At 29.8% G+C, this 18890-nt stretch overlaps 2 protein-coding genes, 1 long non-coding RNA gene and 1 pseudogene across 6 annotated transcripts in view; all 4 read right to left on the bottom strand.

Annotated features, from left to right (window-relative positions):
• LOC149888489 (uncharacterized) overlaps window positions 1-18890 on the bottom strand; it is a 242973-nt gene that overhangs the window by 113932 nt on the left and 110151 nt on the right. The gene's annotated exons all lie outside the window — the stretch shown is intronic.
• Window positions 3211-5366, bottom strand: LOC149888498 (uncharacterized). Its single transcript, XM_090088130.1, has 2 exons — window positions 5202-5366; window positions 3211-5002 (listed from the first exon to the last, which is right to left on the bottom strand). Exons 1-2 carry the CDS (start codon window positions 5249-5251, stop codon window positions 4432-4434), a joined length of 621 nt encoding a protein of 206 aa, XP_089944256.1. The 5' UTR covers window positions 5252-5366; the 3' UTR covers window positions 3211-4431.
• LOC149888497 (uncharacterized) lies at window positions 9985-11823 on the bottom strand. The gene is made up of 3 exons (XR_016452954.1): window positions 11076-11823; window positions 10909-10991; window positions 9985-10044 (listed from the first exon to the last, which is right to left on the bottom strand). It is a non-coding gene; the product is annotated as an uncharacterized LOC149888497 (long non-coding RNA).
• On the bottom strand, window positions 12356-17362 carry LOC145183256 (uncharacterized; annotated as a pseudogene). The gene is made up of 2 exons (XR_016452820.1): window positions 15814-17362; window positions 12356-15664 (listed from the first exon to the last, which is right to left on the bottom strand). The product of XR_016452820.1 is annotated as an uncharacterized LOC145183256 (transcript).

The raw sequence follows: 18890 nt of genomic DNA, 5'->3' as shown, positions 1-18890 counted from the left end.
CATCAGATGTAGTTCAGGGGAAAAAGGATGGTTAACAACTAGACCGCAATCATTTGGAAGTGATAATAATTAAGATGCTAACTACCTTTCTCCCTCCCCCTGGTTTACATCTGATGGAAGTCGCGATAAATCATACTTTCAAAACAATAGAAAAAATATCTGATTCTAAAATATTTTAGAAATAGTTTTCAAAGCGCCATTCTAAAATGAGTAATGACTTCATTTAACGGCGATTGCAGAAAAATTGGATGACTTGTCACCTCAGTGAATTCTTTGAATTCTGAGTCATTGATTATCTATGATTTTTGGTTTCTTAAAAGCACAGGCTTTTACTTTTCTATAATTTAAATCAGAAAATACAAAAAATATACTTAAAACAATTTTCCTCCACATTAAAAACGATAAGAACTTTGACAAATTATTTTATTAAGCCCAATATGTTATAAAGAAGAAAACTTTCTCCCGCTTTACGAGTTGTTGGTTTATGACATTCTTTTCTCCAATATTTACTCTTGTTCTGACTGATCAAGTTTTCTACTCGCAAAGTTTGTTCTCGGCTTTCGTTTAAGCAAAGGAAAAATGGATATTTTGTTTATCCTCCTCGTTAGCCTAGCAAAAAGTTAATCACTTTAAGATCCACACAAATGATCATTTGTACTCATCACACCTGTATAAAGTTAGCAATCTTTTTATGTATTCGTATATTTATTTTTGAGATGCATAGTGTAATCAATAATAAGCGCACTAAAGAGAATTTCCGTTATTTAATTTATGTTCAGAGCGGACCAATCAATAAAATAAAAACTTGACATGATAGAAAAAACTCGAAGCCATTTCTGAAATCACCAACCTCAAATCGGACAACCCAACTTGATTATCTTAAATAGTCTTTAAACTAAAAGCAAAAAAAAAAAAAAAGACACGGGGCTTCTTTCCCGTTTGGCATTATGCATTATCTTGTTTAAAAAATGGTAGGAAGAGCAGATTCTTGTATGATTCTTGAATGATTCTTGTAAAAATGGTAGGAAGAGCTGACTCTTGTATTGATGGTACAAGATTTTTTTTAAGAACGTTGATTCAACAATTTTGTTTTAGACGATGTATTGTAACTCCAGCATTTGCCCGATGCAATTTCCCGAAAGAACTGCGTTAAATTAAATACAAAAGTAAACTTGTTAACGCGTTTTGTTATCATAACTCAAACCCCCGAATAGCTTGTAAAAAATGAAAAATAAACTGCGTAAAAATTGAAAACTTTACTTAAAGAATGTAGAAAAGTTTTATTACATATGGACGAAGAAGAAAAAATCTTTTGACATAAAATGAGTTAATAAGGTATATAAAAGGGATTATTTTAAGGGGGTTTACATTACAGGGGCACGTAATGTGCTACGTTATAGAGAACGCAATAGTTCATCAAATTTTAATTATTTTGATCAAGCAAGTTACAGCATACATAATTTTAATTTTTTTTATTATAAAGTAAGTTGTGTTAATTAAGCATATTACATCTGCGCAGCTCGTATATTAAATCTGCGCAGCTCATACATTATATCTGCGCAGCTCACGTGTAGTTCACAATATTTTGAAATAGCTGTGAAAAAATTCATTGACAAACTTGTTATGAAATCGGAAATCATTTTTAATAACAACTGGGACTTAAAGTTATGATTATCACCACCCTAAAATATTAAAAATTAAGATACAGCCATTTAAAAATGTTACTCAATATATTTCTAACGAAACCTTCTCACAAGCAAAAAGTTCCTTTGACTATGAAGAGACAAAACACTTTTACAAAATACTTCTATTGGTTTGATAATTGCCACTAGACCAAGCGGCCAAAAGCAAAGCAAACAGGTCAACCATGCAAATGAGCTGTAGCTTTTTGGAATCTACCCAATATGAATAGTGACTGGAGAACTATGACATAGCTGCGAGGAAGTCTACTCAGGGTCGATTGGTTGTGGCCTGGGCCGTCGAGGAGGGGGGGGGGGGGGGAAGGCAAAGAAACAGTTTGTCCTGGGCGGCAGATGTCGATTGGGCGCCAGATGCCGAAAGAAAATAAAAATAGTTTTTTTAATCTTAAAATGCCATAATTGAAATGTATATATTACTCGCGTTATATCATTATTTTTACTTCCCCAAAAAAATTTTAAAATACGAACTCATCATTGAGTTCGTACTCTAAACGCTATTAAATTAAAAATGTCCCTTGAGATTTTAGCATTCATCAGACTAAAGTAAAAAAAACGTAAACGTTGATAATTAGCAATAACAAACTGTGAATACAATTTAGAAATAATTCTATTCAGAATTTAGAAAGTAATAGTAAATATTTTTCAACTCTTTACGATCAACTTATTTATGGTAATTCATGTTTAAATTTATATTTAACTATTGAAATATTGATTTATGACATTAGCTTTTTGAGATTGAGTTTTTAATTTTTTGATGAGCTTGCGTAGTTGACTATGGCCAGTCGGCATATCTAGTATTGTAAATACTCGGAGTATTGATCGCGTATAACATACCGCCGTTGATACCAGAAAAATACGCATTTTGTTTTAAGTTTCGAATTCGAGTTCAATACTACTTTATTTATCAAAAATACGTATTATATTATATTTGATCCATGGCCTTCTGTACTAACAGGCCTCGTAAACGCGTAAATCGGGGCCTGGAGCTGGGGGCCGATCTAGTACTCTAAAGCTATCTTCGCGACCCGAGTGCTTATTTATTCTAACTCCCAAAAACGCATCATTGAAAAAATGTGGATAAAAGATTTAAAGTTATTTTTCTTAACATATATACGCCTTTAAAATTTCTAACTAACTTTATTTGAAAGAGATAGTAATTATATTTCTTCAGATTAACTTTAAACATTTTTTTATACTAAAAATAATTTTTAAAATGAATTGAATTGATTTGGAGATAGTATTCTTCAAAAAAATATTTGTAAAAAAACAATGCTTATTTATTCTATCTCCAATAACAGAAATCAGGATAACATTTTTGAAGCATTTTACTCGTTTGCAATACTCATAATTTGACTATTGTTTTAAACTGTTTCTTCAAGTAAATAAAGCGTTTCTTTAGAAATTACCAAAGAAGGGTTACCCCCAAAACCATGACACTACCACTGTCTACATTGTGATAGTGGATATTAAAAGGTACACTATACAGAAACAATATGAAATAATTTCAGCATTCAGTAAAAATCAAAGATTATTTTTAAAAAAATCAGTTTTAGTACAACAAAAAGTTTTTATCTTAAGATTGTTTCATAAAAAGCACAGTCAATTGCAGGCATAAAACATAGCATTGACTTTATATCTTTAGTTTTTTCTATGCTTAAAGGAATTGGTGATGTTAATAATGAAACACAAGAGATTGGGACTATTTCCAGCAAATGTGTTTTTGCACCAACTCGCAATGTCCTTCCTTTTTTCAAAATACTTACACATATTTCTGGTTTAGTGATAGAGTGACAGTCCTTGTATGTTACAAAATGCGGCATATTTGAATGATATTTTAGTTGTTTGACAGAAAAAAAAGGTATCTGCAAAAAATTCATAGTCTTTGATAATTTTTCAAAGTTAAAAAAATCTGATGATCTCATCTGCAGAATTTGGGTTTGGGGCTTTCTTCTCAGCGTTTTTAATATACGAATTAAGCTAATTGGGCTAAATACTTCATTTTTATCTAAAGTTTTTTCAATTAAGCTATGACCATTATCAACTTCTTGCACAAGAGAATGACCTTTTTCTGAAAATTTTTGAGTAATTGTCTTAATTTGTATATTTTCAAGCATAAAGCGTTTTAAAGCAAAAGTATTGAATTTCTATTTTGTGAAACACATGAGTCAGACCAAAGAATGATTTCTGTTACATTTGGATGTTCTAAAACTAATTGCCTTAAAACCTTTACCAATGCTGATGCAATACAATTAGCAGTTCTACCACCAGTATATTCACTCCACACACAACAGTAAACTTTGTTATCTATTGAACTATGAACAGTGAGGTTAAAAAGTGATAGTTTTCTTTTACAAAAAAAATTTGATATATTTGCTCTTGGAAGCTGAATAACATTTTCCATATCAAAACATAAAACAACTTTTCTGGATTCTCTGTCACTCTTCCTTTCTTGATAGGAATCTGTCTTTAAAAAAATATGACGCTGAAATTGTATTTTATACTCTAAGCTGTTAATTGCTTTCTCCATATTCATTTTATTCTCTTCACAGCAGTCACATCTGTCTGATTTTGGTTTTGAAAAACCTATATTAAACTCTGTATTAAACACTTCTCTATACTTATGTTGCTTAACATATTGAATTCCTTTTTTTGTGCAATGCTCAGTATATAAGTCATACATTAATGACAAATTCAACTTATTTTCAAGATATTCTTTTTTGGTAGTGCTCCTTCAATAATGAGATTCAATACGTGGAAACATATTTATGTGAGTACGAACTTCATCCAACAATCTTTGTGGCAATTTGTATTTTATGTACTTTCCTTTTTTTCTTTCAACTGGAACTCCTGCATGTAGATCTATTAAATTGTTGTGAAAATAATGCACTCTTGCTTGAGAAATGCAAAGAGCTCCTAAAAAAAACTTTTTACAAACCCTGTGAATAATGTTGTCATTTTCCATAAAATATTGATAAGAATACTTTCTTCTGCTATTGTCTGAAACAGTTCTAACTCTTACTTTTTCATTTCTTTTTGTAAATTTAGCATAAAAAGCATTTTTGCTATTGTCATCTAAACTCCAGAAATGTTTGAATATAAGTTTCCTATTTTCCGGGGAAATTTTTGATTCACAAGAAAATTTGCACTTTAAGCAATTACTTTCAACAGGTTTTCTTTCTTCAACTTTTTTCCCTCTTGAATTTATATAGGATTGGCCAGATTCTCTTTTTTTCTTTGTGCAATCCCTTTTCCACATATCAGTATTTCTTGTCCGTTTTCGAGTTTTCTTTACTTGGTCTTCACTAAAAAGATAATACAATAATTTAATTTACAGAATAACAACAGCAACAAAACCACTTGAGTAATGTTGAGTAAGATTATACTAAATTTTACATAATTATTATCAAATTATAAACAAATTTTATATTAATTATTTTAAGATAAATTCTTTAAGCACTATTTTGTTAAATAAATAAACAAAAAAATCACAGTTCGACTTACGTTATTGAATTACAAAAAAAGACATTTTGTGTAGTTTCGCGGTCTGCCATCTTGAAATGCTCATCAAATTATAAAAAGCAAGCTGCCTGATTGGCTAGAATCTGTTAGAACAAATAAGCATTAAAAAATTTTACTTGTTTGGAAACAAGTTTTTTGTAACGCTTTATTTGATTGGCCGTTTTGGAGTTAAAACAATTAAGCATAATAAAACAAGTTAAAAAAGTGGAGATAAGACTAAGTGAATTCTTAATTGTCAAGTACCCGGCACATTATTACACAAATCAACAATAAAAATATAAAGATTTTGATGCTTTATTGACAGCTTTATAGTTATTTTGATTTTTTACAAAATTGGAGTTAGAACAAATAAGCACTCAGGTCGCGTCTTGTCTTAATAATTTCTAGCGACATTTCGGTTAATTTTCAAATTAAGTAAAATATTATCTTGTTTGAATCTAAAATCTATCTAGAATGCCTAAAAAATGTTGCGTGACCAACTGTAATGGTAATTACAATAAGCAAAATAAAGAGAAAGTTTTTCGGCTTCCTTCTGAAAAAGAAGAATATAATCGTTGGATGAATGCCATTCCACGAGATAATATACCTGACAGCCCAGATACAGTTGTTTGCGAAAGACACTTTCCATCTGGATATCCAACAGTTACCAAATTTGGCCATAAAAGGCCTCGCGATCCTCCATCAGTTTTCACATGTGTCAATCCTAGTTTGATACCTACTTTTCCACCACCATTAAGAACAACTTTTAAAGCATCTTCATCTGTCCGGAACATTATGGCCGATGAACTTGATATGTTTTTAGCTGCTGATAAGATTGCCTGTTTTAAATCATTACACCAGAAGCTACAAAATAAAGAAATTGATTTTGGTGTAGTTGATGTAACTTGGTATTTTGCTGGTGAACATTTGCTAATCATTCAGTCAACAGACTTTGAAGAAAACTCTTCGATTGTCAGATTTATGCTTAAGATTAAAGATGATCTTACTTTTGAGGGATACTTTTGTGGAGTTAAGTACAAAATTGCATCTCTATCTCAAAATAGGATTTTCACAATCAATTCTTGCTCAAAATTACAAGAAGCTATTAATTTTTTAAATAACTTAACAAAAGGCAGAAAAATTATGAATCTTTTACAGCTCATCCGTGACATGAGCTCTGCTACAATTGGGAAGAAAAAATACAGCACAGAAACTATTGTTAGAGCATTTGATTATTTTGCGATTTCAAGATCATTATATGAAAGATTAAGGGAAGGTTTTGAACTTCCAAGTATTTCCCTCTTAACAAAACTAACTTCAAAACTGGATTCTGCAATGGATGATATAGAGTTTTTAAACTCAGTTTTTTCAAAGCTTGACAATGAAATGCAAAAAAAATGTATACTTTTAATTGATAAAGTCTATGTTAAATCATCACTTACTTATCATGCTGGCTCAGTCTTTGGTAAAGCAGTAAATAAACCAGACTCTTTAGCAACAACTGTTTTAAGTTTTATGTTAGTGTCACTTTATGGGGGGCCGCAATATCTCTGCAGAATTTTACCAGTTTTTGAGCTTGATTCTAAATTTCTCTTTGAACAAACTCAATTTGTCTTAGAAGGAATAAAGAGTGCTGGAGGGATACCTGTAGCCCTAATATGCGACAATAATCGAGTAAATCAAGCACTATTTAAAAAGTTTGATTGTGTTGATCCATGGTTGACTAAAGACATTATGTTCTTGTTATATGACTTTGTGCATTTACTTAAATCTGTTCGTATTAACTGGATCACAGAAAAAAGTCAAAAGTTACGTTATGAATATGATGGGAAAACAAAATATGCGTGCTGGTCTAGTATCTTAAGTTTGTTAAAACTTGAAGGAAATAACATTGTTAAATTGTCTAAACTTACAAGTGTGTCTGTTGCATCAAAACCTATTGAGAGACAAAAAGTGTCCACTTGCCTAAAAGTCTTTTGTGATGAAACTGCAACTGCTCTAAAATCTAACAGTGGCATAAAAGTAGCAGACGGTACCATTACTTTATTGAAATATTTGTGAGGTTCTGGAAAATTGTCAATTTAAAAGGACCTTATGCTGATATTCGATATAAAGATCCAGACAGAGCAGTCATATCAACTTCAGAAGATGCTAGACTGGCATTTTTACTTTCTCTTGCAACAATCGTAGAACAAATGTCCAGCAAACAGGGAAACAGACAATTTCAGTTGACCAGAGATACAGGTGCAGCTTTAGCTCGTACGTGTCGTGGTTTAGTAGCCATTACTAAATTTTTGTTACAGCATTCTTTTAAGTATGTAATACTGGGAAAATTTACAACTGACCCAATAGAAAAAATGTTCAGAAAACTTCGACAAGGATCTGGAGGCACATATTTTATCAATGTGCAAAATGTCATAGAAAAAGTTAAAATTCAAAGAGCTAAATTAAGTCTCCATATTGGTATAGACATTGATTTTTTATCTGCAGAAAGTGGACATAACTGCCAAAAATGTGGATACTTTCTTAGCAGTAATGCTATTGATATATTTGACAATTTGCCTGAGTTAGAAAAGTGTTTGCAAATAGATACAAAAGCAGGATTAGTATATATTGCTGGATATATTGTGCGAAATGAAGTTGAAGAGCAAGAAGAAGCTAAATTTTATTATGGAGAATTTGGTGATTATACTGCAGAAATAAATCGTGGAGGTTTGAAGATACCAAATGACAATGTTTGTCAGTGGACCATTTTCTCTTATATTTTATTTCATGAAATTGTTAGTAAAGTCTGCCGAAAGTCACTCTGCAATGTACTAATGTTGATATCAGAGTCTTTTAAGTTTAATATGGAAAGAAAACATGCTAATTCACTTTCAAACATTTTTTTAAAAAACTATGTTAATTTATATGCACCAAGGTCGTCTAAAGAGCCACAACAAAAGATTTTGAAACTTTCAAAGTAAACCTATCAGTTTTTTAACAACTTTTATGTTACATATATGTTTTGTGTATTTTCTACTTATTATGTGATTTTGGTAAAAAATATAACACTTTAATAAATAGCTTGGGAGTTTTTTTAAAAAGTGTTACAATCTTGCTGTTACTTACATTTTGACTAAAAATATTCAATTTATGTTTTTGCACTTTAAAATAGGCTTTTTTTGTGTGTGAAAATATAGGAAATATATCAAGCTACCTTGATATATTTCCTATATTTTCTATGTATATGTTCAATCAATGATTATGTGATTTTGTATGATTTTTAGCACCTTATAGCTAGGGAATGTTTTACTAAGTTTTGTTTTTGTAGATAAAGCTTTATAGCTAGGGAATGCTTTTTTTTTATTTTTGTGTCAACTTGTTATTTATAAATTGGTTTTATTTATTTAGTAGGATAAAAAAAAATTAGCTATAGTTCATGCATACTAAATGTAAACGGTTTTTACGAGCAAAAGTTCATGAATCATTAACTTCTCTAAAGTTGTTGTTGTTTTTTTGATGGCCCCCAGCCCCAGGCCCCAATTTACGCGTTTACGAGGCCTGTTAGTACCAATGATATATTAAGAATAACTAGATGTCTAACTGCCGTAAATCGGTATAAGAAAAAGTGAAGCAAAAATCGGCCATTATGGGGGGGCAAAATCTTTACGCTATTTATCAAAACAAAACAAATACGAAGCTTTTGATTTGTTAAATTTGCCCCCCATAATGGCCGATTTTTGCTTCAAAAAATACGCGGAAGTTAGACATCTAGTTATTTTTAATATATCATTGGTTAGTACAGACGGCCATGATTTGATCATAATCGGGTACGATATCGTACCCGACTTTGATCAAATATCAACTTTAAAGCGCATGCTTACACTAAAATTGCGAGAGCAAAATTTAAAAGAAAAAGGTTTCTCTTGAGAAATTTAGTAAAAAGCTTGTCTTGAATGAAAAGAAATCGTCAGGAATACATGAAAAGTTATATGAAGAGATATCGTTCTGCTAAAGCAGTATCACATATCTCCAGTACAGTTTCGACTAGTATCAGTGCAATATTAACTTATTTTAATCAGATATAGATTATATATAGAATTTTTTGCTCTGTTTTAGAAAATTTAGAAAAATAAATTGAAATTTGAGCCAACACTGACATTATTTTGTTATAAGGATTGCAGTTCTTTTATCTGTTTTTTGTTCTTTATTCGATAAGTATTTGATTTAAATTAAATATAATTATAATTTGATATTTTATTACGAGATATATGTCTTTATATATGAATGTATATATGAATCTTTTTAGATTTTTTCATGTTTTTTTAAAATTTTTTGTTCGCGCAATTCAAGTTATGTATGTTTATAGTTTGCATATATGTTTATATTATGTTCAAAGTTAAAAAGTTTTTGATAAGTATATGTATGTGGTAATATGTGTTATATAATTGTTTTATAAATGTGTTTTTAAAATAGTATAAAATGTATCTATTGTGTATATAAATATTTAATGAGGTGTTTATATATGTTATATAAAGTTAAATAAATACATTGTGTTTTATAGCTAGTATATATGTTTATATTATGTTGTTTACATGTTTTCAAAGTGTGTGACTTGGCAAACGTGTTGAGCAAGATTTTGCGTAAAGTTGTTATTTGTTACTAATGTTGTTACATTTGGCTTACCTTTATGTTGGTGTCTATTGTTAAAAATTATAAGTGGTTTTATTATTGAAACTCACTGCTTCTAATAATTTGCTAAAAGGCACTCAAGAAAAATCATTTTGCCGTATATACATTTTGTTTACATCTCAATTTGAATTTTTAGAACCATGACATACCAACATGAATCATTTTCTAAAAGCTAACATGAAATAACAATATTTAACAACTGCTACTCTTATCATGACATCTTATCTCTATCAGTATATAATCTATATCTGATTAAAATAAGTTAATATTGCACTGATACTAGTCGAAACTGTACTGGAGATATGTGATACTGCTTTAGCAGAACGATATCTCTTCATATAACTTTTCATGTATTCCTGACGATTCCTTTTCATTCAAGACAAGCTTTTTACTAAATTTCTCAAGAGAAACCTTTTTCTTTTAAATTTTGCTCTCGCAATTTTAGTGTAAGCATGCGCTTTAAAGTTGATATTTGATCAAAGTCGGGTACGATATCGTACCCGATTATGATCAAATATAATATAATACGTATTTTTGATAAATAAAGTAGTATTGAACTCGAATTCGAAACTTAAAACAAAATGCGTATTTTTCTGGTATCAACGGCGGTATGTTATACGCGATCAATACTCCGAGTATTTACAATACTTAGATATGCCGACTGGGATGCGCTTTGTTTTAAGTTTAGTTTAAGCATGTAATTTTGATTTAAGCATGCAATTTTAGTTTAGTTTAAGTTTAAGTTAACAGGGTTACCACTATTAAAACTGAGGTTAAAAATATGGATTTTATGGAGAGTTAAGGATATATTTTCCCAATTTAAAAGGATATTTGGTCACGAACGCCAATTTTTTCAAGGAAAAAATAAGGAGAATTAAGGAGAAAATGATTACTTTAAAAACAGAATCTTTCTTTTTTCAATAAACATTAAATACAAATAGATAAACTATTATAAATGTAATATACTATACACAAATATAAATATAATAACTATATAAAAGTTCATTTTTCTTTTTAACAAGTTTTTTTTTTTAACATAAAGCATTTCAAGAAACTCTTGTTTTTCAAAGGCAGCTCTTTTTAATGCATTAGATATCGAAATGTCAGCTTTAATGTCATCTAAATACAAAGAGAATCATTAAATAATGACATTTCATTTAGTATTATACGAACTAAAAATTTATTCATATTCAAGGCACAAACCTAAAGCTATCCTTTTTTCAGCACGGAATACAATTTCATCAGAGGACTTCTTTAAACTCTTAATCATAGATAATGACTGTCGAATTTCTGTATTGACTATTTCAATATCCTCAATTACTTTTTGTTTTGCTTCCATTTTCTCTGCTTTTTCTGCAGACAGGGCTTTTGATCTTTGATCATCAAAATAGGGGAGAACCTTAATGAATGGGACAACTATTGAATGGGACAAAACCAAATTTGCATAGAAGCATCTACGGTTGGCTATCCAAACTTCTGTGGTAAGAAGTGTTTGACACAACCATTCAACAGACCAAATCTTTATTTCTATTATGGTCTAAACATAATGGCATTGGATGTTATTGTGTTTTGAAGAACAATAAGTAATTTTTAAAAACAATTTTCTGTGTCTGATTTTGCAGCGATTGCTAAAGTTATGGAAAATGAAACTCCATTTTTAAACACCCAAGTGTCTCTACTTTTTAAATTTGTAAAACATTTGCGGTTAGGTATTACTGTTTTTAGTCTGTCCTGTCATTTGTGGATATAGTGGGAAGCCTATTGAATGGGACAAAGTATTGATTATTGAATGGGACTTTTCCAAACGGCCTGATGTGAAAAAAGCAGAAAAATATATTTCGCCAACTTAGTTATGGTCACACATAATTTTATTTTTAAATACGTTTTAATTTGATGTTAGAATGTGGTTCTAAACAAGTGTGACTAATGCTTTAGCTAAAATTCAAATTATGTTCAGAGTTGAGAGAACTATATCTCTATTAAAATCTTCTCTTTAGTATTCTTTAAAGTTGAGTCGATCAATAGTTTATTAAATGAAATTAATTTTAAATATTTAATTAGATATGCTGATGTATGATATTTATAATATGTATAAATATGTATAAATGTTTAATTAGATATGTTGTTGATAACAGAGTATTAAAAAGATGGCGAACATTAGATATATATATTATATATATATTTATATATATATATATATATATATATATATATATATATATATATATATATATATACTTATAATTCCTGTTTTGTAGTTATTGTATTTATATACATTTATGTATATCTACTCACACACACACACACATACACATATATGTATGTATTTTATATACTATATGTATGTATATGTATCATACATATACATACATATATATGTGTGTGTATATCTGTGTGTATTTTAATTATATATTTAATGTTTGTATTTAAATATTTGCATATTGCATATATTTGGTTTTTTGTGATGTTTCAAATTTTATTTTAGATGAAACCAAACACAAAATTAATACGTAAAAATTCTTTAGATGTTGAAGATGCAGTCAAAAGTGTTCTTAAGGACATGTCCATACGAGATGCAGCTGAAATATATAGTTTATCAAAATTTGCAGTAGGTAGAGCTGTTAAAATGGCAAGATGTTAAAAGCTGCTAGACTATAAACACATTGTAAGCATTGGAAATAGAAAAATATTTCATGCATCCAAGGAAAGTGCTATTACAGATTATTTGCATACATCTTCAATAATGTACTATGGCTTAACTAAATTACAATCTAGGCAGTTAGCGTACAAGTACGGAATTGCATTAAATTCTAACAAGTATTCCAGAGTCATGGCACCAAAATAAAATGGCTGGAAAGCAATGGTTGGAAAGTTTTTTGATACGACATCCAAAATTATCACTACGCAAGCCAGAAAAAGTTAGTCTTGCTCGTGCAACTGCATTTAATGAACATACGGTGTCAATGTTTTTTGATAACTTGTTAGAAGTTCAATTAAAATATAAATTCAAACCAGAATGTTTTTTTAATGCAGATGAGACAGGATTATTAACAGTAACAGATCCTCCAAAGATTATTTCAACTCGTGGAACTAAGAGGGTATCACAAGCTGTTTCAGCAGAAAGAGGTTCATTGGTGACAATGTTAGCTTTTGTGAATGCTATGGGTAATACAATTCCACCTGTCTTTATATTTCCAAGAGTAAACTACAAGGATTTTATGATAAGTGGAGCCCCAACAGGAAGCTTAGGGCTGTGTAACAAAAGTGGTTGGATGACAAGTGAGAACTTTTTAGTTGCAATGAAGCACTTTGTTTCCCATGCTAAGCCATCTGTGGATCATCCAGTGCTGTTATTAATGGACAACCACAAAAGCCACATTTCATTTGAAACAATAACATTTGCAAAAGAAAACTTTTTGATTTTATTAACATTTCCAACACACTGCAGTCATAGATTGCAGCCTTTGGATGTTTCGGTGTTTGGTCCTTTTAAATCTTATTTTAGATTGGCTCAGAATGAATGGTTGGCCTCCAATCCAGGGAGAATTATTAACATATATAATTTACCTCAGCTAGCATGCAGAGCATATAATATGTCGTTCACAATAAAAAATGCTTGCAGTGGATTTTCTAAATGTGGGATCTATCCACTTAATAGACAAATATTTGGGGAAAGTGATTTCATATCATCTAGTGTTAGTGACAGACCTCTTCCTGTCGAGCAACCAGAAAATAAACAACCAGATAATCAACAATCATATGAAAAAAATAAACAAGTTGATTCTTCAGAATCATCAATCAAAATAGTTAGTCCAGAAACCATTCATCCGTACCCTAAAGCACCCCCAAGAAAATATTCTAAAAAAAGAAGACAGCAGGGTAAAAGTACTATATTAACTAAAACTCCAGAAAAGACAGTAGATAAGAGGAAAATTTCTGAAACTGGTAAAATTAACAAAAAAAATCGAAAAAGAAAAAATTGACCTCAATAGAGTGAAAGAAACAGAAAATTCTGATGCAGATTTTTTAATTGTGTCATCTGTAAAAAAATGCACCAGTAAACCAACAACAACAAAATACTTGCAAAATCTGCAAATGCAACTGGAAAATTTTTTTTGGCCTGCTTGGATTCAGTGTTTTACTTGTCAATGGTGGATTATGTGGTAATTGTAATAATAACAGCAAGAAGCGTTATTATGAATGCGAACTATGTGAAGTTGACTGTTAATATCTTCTACACTTTCTTTGATTTATTGGTTTTTATTTCATGTACTTTACAACAAACAATAATTGTTGTTTTTTGTATTTTGGTTAAACAAATAAAATGAATTTTTTAAATATCTAATAAGATACTTTGTTATTGGTTTTTTGAAAGTAAACTAGATACTTTATATGGTATAAAGTTGTTTATTTATTTCTAATTTATAATTTAGCATAGGGATGCTGTAGGCAATGACTCATTTCCCTATTGGAAATGTGTCATTACTGGGTATTATATCCAAGCATTTAAACAACGCTTTTTGTTTTACTAAAAACAATTGTTCGTGTTTTTAATTTATTTTTAATATACATATATTTTTTAATAAAATTATTTTAGGTTTGTCAATATTTGCAGACATTCTGCTATATTTATAGCTTTTTCGGGTTCCCTAATTGTAGAAACTACCCTTACTGCTTGACTGCCTTGAAACTTACTTAGGACCTCTCTTCTTTTATTAATTTTTTAGATTTGTCCCATTCAATAATTTTTTTTGTCCCATTCAATGAGTAGTTCTTAATGAATGGGACAAATGCTAATAAAACTCTCTTTTTACCAATACCCATATGCGGAATCAATTTCTTTGTTTTTGTTTATCATAGTACGAGAGTTAATAGTTATCAAAATATTTTCAAAGTAATTTTTAAACAAATTTATCAACCTCAAAAAATGCATTTTACGAAAACTGTCCCATCCATTTAGGTTCTCCCCTACCTCTTTCTTGCCTGTTTGCAGCTATCCAACAAATCTTTAGTTATTTCAACTTCATGTGCCATGAGCCCATAAAATGTGAGGTAATCTTGGATAGAACGTAAAGAGATGATGGTGTCTGTGGACATATTGTCAACAATCAGATTTTTATTGCTGCTGAACCCTCGTTCAACTTGAGCTTGCCCGTGCGATAAAATGAGGACAATTTAAAAAATTTGTTGAAGATTTGTATACAGCTTTAAATCAGAGTATTTCCACAAAAAGTAGTCCAAACGATCTTTATCTTTATCAAAAGTCAAAAATAATTCTTTGTTATCAACAACGACAGTTTTACAAAACCTGGAATATTCGTTTTTAGCTAAATCACCAACAGAAGCTCTAATTTTCTTGTAAGTAACAAGTTTCATCAACAGTTTTTTAAATAAATATTCACATTTTTCTGGGAATTCAACCATAAATGATGGGGAAATACACATCAGACAGCGAGCAACCAGAGAAGACAAAGGGCTCTTCTCAATGATATGAGTACACATCGAGACAAGGAAATCGCATACTTCCCTCTTGAACTTGTCAATTTGAACTTCAGTAATCTTTCCTTTACTCTTGAGTTGCAGGAGATCATACTTCAATGAAAAGCCAACATCAATCTTGCTGGTTAAAAGCCGGTTTGCACAATTAGATAAATCTATTTTTAATAAAGACGTTATAGTTTTGGCATTTGCAAGAACATCTAATCGAATGAACTTTGCATAAAAGTTGCGTAGAAGTTCTTCAAGTGTCACCACCAGAAAAGGAGTCATTGGCTTATCAGTTTGAAAAGAAACTAAAAAAAAAAAAAAAATACAATATTGAAAATAACATTTTGCATTATTTTCTGAAATTTTAAAATAATAAGAAAATAGTTTATTTCTTTCAATATATTAAAGAGCATAAACAGCAATACAATTGCATCAGGAATATAACAAGGAATACCAAGGAATGCATTTAGATTGCCACTAATTTCTTCAAAAAACTTTAACTTTAAAGGAACCAAAACTTCATTTGCTCGAGCACTTAAATGTTCGAAACTGGTGTTTTGCCCTGATGTACCATATCCAGGTTGCTTACTCTTTGGTAAAGACTTCCAGTAATCAACAACTAAGACTACTTTTGACCAAACCTGAATTGCTTTCTTGGCAACACTTTGGTTTTCAGCCCACCGAGTGCTACAAAACATGTAAGGGAAATCTGAACTTGTTGCCCCAGCTATTCGTTCATAATCACTTGCTCTTGATGGACTTTCATGAAATACTTGGTACATTGAAGACAATAACTTCTTTATGTTCCAGCCTGTAGCTTTGGCACCAGTTTGTAAGGCTCCATTTAAAGTATGCAAACCACAGGTACCAATACCAATGAGCGTACTTAATTTATTGGTCTGACGTTCTTCATTCAGCATTGTCAAAAACCGTTTATTAACATTAGGGCCATCCATAGATACCTGGAGCATTTTTTCATCATTCAAACCAATTATGCAGGATTTAAACATATTTAGAATATCTGGGGCTGCAGCTTTTCCCATAAATTCTGAAGTATAATTCTAGTACAAACGGTATTACTCTCCTCATTCCAATACCCCACATGCAAGTCCATTTGACCTTTCTTTACAACTTTATTGTAAGACTCATCAAAAAGACATACAAAGTTATTCAGCTTGTTAAGATCTCCTAATAGAATTTTTTTTAAATATGGGGCAAGACCGTGAGTTACTATATAGCCAGATTTTATTCGACCACAGGAAAAGTTGTTGGCAATTTTGCTATCTGGAAACATTGATGCAAATTGTTTAGACTTATTCTCACTTGATCCAGAAGAATATTTGCTTTGAACAATATCTAAACACCAAATCAACTCTGCTTTCAAAACTGTTTCCTTTTGAAGCATATCTGAAATGTTACATTGCTTTGATGAGGTAGGCTTCTGTGGTTCTGATTGCACATTTTCTTTGAACAAAACAGAGTAACTTTCTTGAGGCAATCGTTCTATGTGCTTTACTCCTTTTGAACGTGCATCAACCGCCTTGATACCCATAGCTGCTACTGAAAACAACTTAGAACAAACTTTGCATCTTGCAAGGTTGGGATTTTTATCTTTTTGAAGCCAAGAAGTGTAACTATCATTACTTAACCAAATTTCTTGGAAACTACTTTTATATTTAGGCATCTAAAGGTAATTTATGAAACACAAATACTATTTTGTATTCAATCTCAAGTTTGTTAAAAAGCTGTAATTAAAAAAGGGGTAATTGAAAACTAAGACTCTTCCCCTATGGCACAGTGTTTACTTATACAGTGTAGAAAAAACTAAAATCACAGACGGAAAGTAAAAGAAAAACAAGGACAGCCTATTTTCAAACTTCAAAACTTGACCAAAAATATATGTAACACCACTAGATTAAAAAATGTTATATTTAAGTCTTTGATTTCCATGTTCAAAGTGGCCAGCCACTTTGTACATGGAAATCAAAAAAAAAAAAAAAAATCTAAACAATGATTTTTAAACCAAAAAATTAAAAATAATTAAACATGTTATTTAAAAAAATATTAGCTAAAAGTTAAGGATATATTTCAAATAATATATAAGAACAACAATTTAAAAAAAAATTCAGCAAAAAAAACTACTATATTATTTTGTAGAACCACATTTCTCTTGTAATCATTGATTTACTCTCTTTGGCATCGAATTTGATTTTGAAGACTTGATATATTGTTGATATCTGATATTGTTGTTTTCTCCTTTAAATATATCGATTAAGGGAAGAAGGTATTATCAATATTCAAAAATTTCAATATACTTATCAAAATTAATTTGACCTTCAAATAATTGATAGCATACAACTTCTGTATAGTTCATGCAGGTCCAAATGCATACATGTGCTACTACTTTACTTGGTTCGCTTTAATGTAAAATTGAATATGCAATATTTAACTTTTTTTCAAATTGTTTTTTTGACGATGAGATAGTCTTTGGTCTCAAAGAAAAATAGATTCGTAAATGTTTTTTCATAGATTGTCAACCGTAATTTCGGAGTTTCATGCTGTATTTTTTTATTGCTCATTTTGTAACTTTTTTATTACTTGTTTTAATTTAAGTTTTTGTTAGTAATATTTCAAACAACAATAACAAAAGTTTAGAGTTAGTAAATGCTGATGAAAATAAAAGTAAAATTATAAATGAAAATCATCAAATAAAGCAGCAAGCCTCAACTTTTGGCCAACATTAAAAAAATGAAAATTATAAAGTAGATGTTTTAGAATTATATATATTTAGTAAGACAAAGTAAATTTTAAAGAAACAACATGTCAATTAAATAGTAAAGACTTTACTTATTAATTAGCGCTAATAAAATATTGAAAAAATTAAACAGTTTTCAAAATAATTTTAATCAAACAGGTGCTTTAAAAAAAAAGGAGAAAGTGGGCTTTCTCTATAAATAAATATATATTTATATATATATTAGGGTGCATCACAAAATAACAATTTAAAAATATTGATTTTGTCTGACAGCTAATTTTGTTCTATATATTAAAAAAACAATGACTTTCAAAAACTTAAGAATAAGAAATATTTTTAGAGGTCCCCAACACCCTTGAATATTTGACCAGTCCCTAATAATTAAAAAATATATAGTTTTTCAAAAGTAGGTCGTGTTGGGTCTCAAATTAAGCAAAATTTTAAAAAAATTTCAAAAATAATCATCATTTAAAAAAAAAAAACATTTTATATTTCACTGCTATATATATATAAAACTACAAAAAATGCACCATTTTCATTTTTCGTTTAAAAATTTTATATTTATTGCAGTAAAGTCTAATGTGAATTTTTTTAATAAAATGATGATTATTTTTTAAATTTTTATAAAATATCACTTAATTTGAGACCCAACATGACCTACTTTTGAAAAGCAATTTTTTTGAAATCATTAGGGACCGGTCAAATATTCAAGGGTGTTGGGGGGCCTCTAAAAAATATTGAAAGACAGTGTTTTTTTAATATATAGAACACAATTA

This window comes from Hydra viridissima, unplaced genomic scaffold (assembly GCF_058129835.1).
Source record: "Hydra viridissima isolate aposymbiotic clone 2 unplaced genomic scaffold, HvirCarnegie_v1 scaffold_5, whole genome shotgun sequence".
Lineage (NCBI taxonomy): Eukaryota > Metazoa > Cnidaria > Hydrozoa > Anthoathecata > Hydridae > Hydra > Hydra viridissima.
Note: the sequence above shows the minus strand (reverse complement) of the source record. Positions and strands in the feature narration are given on the sequence as shown.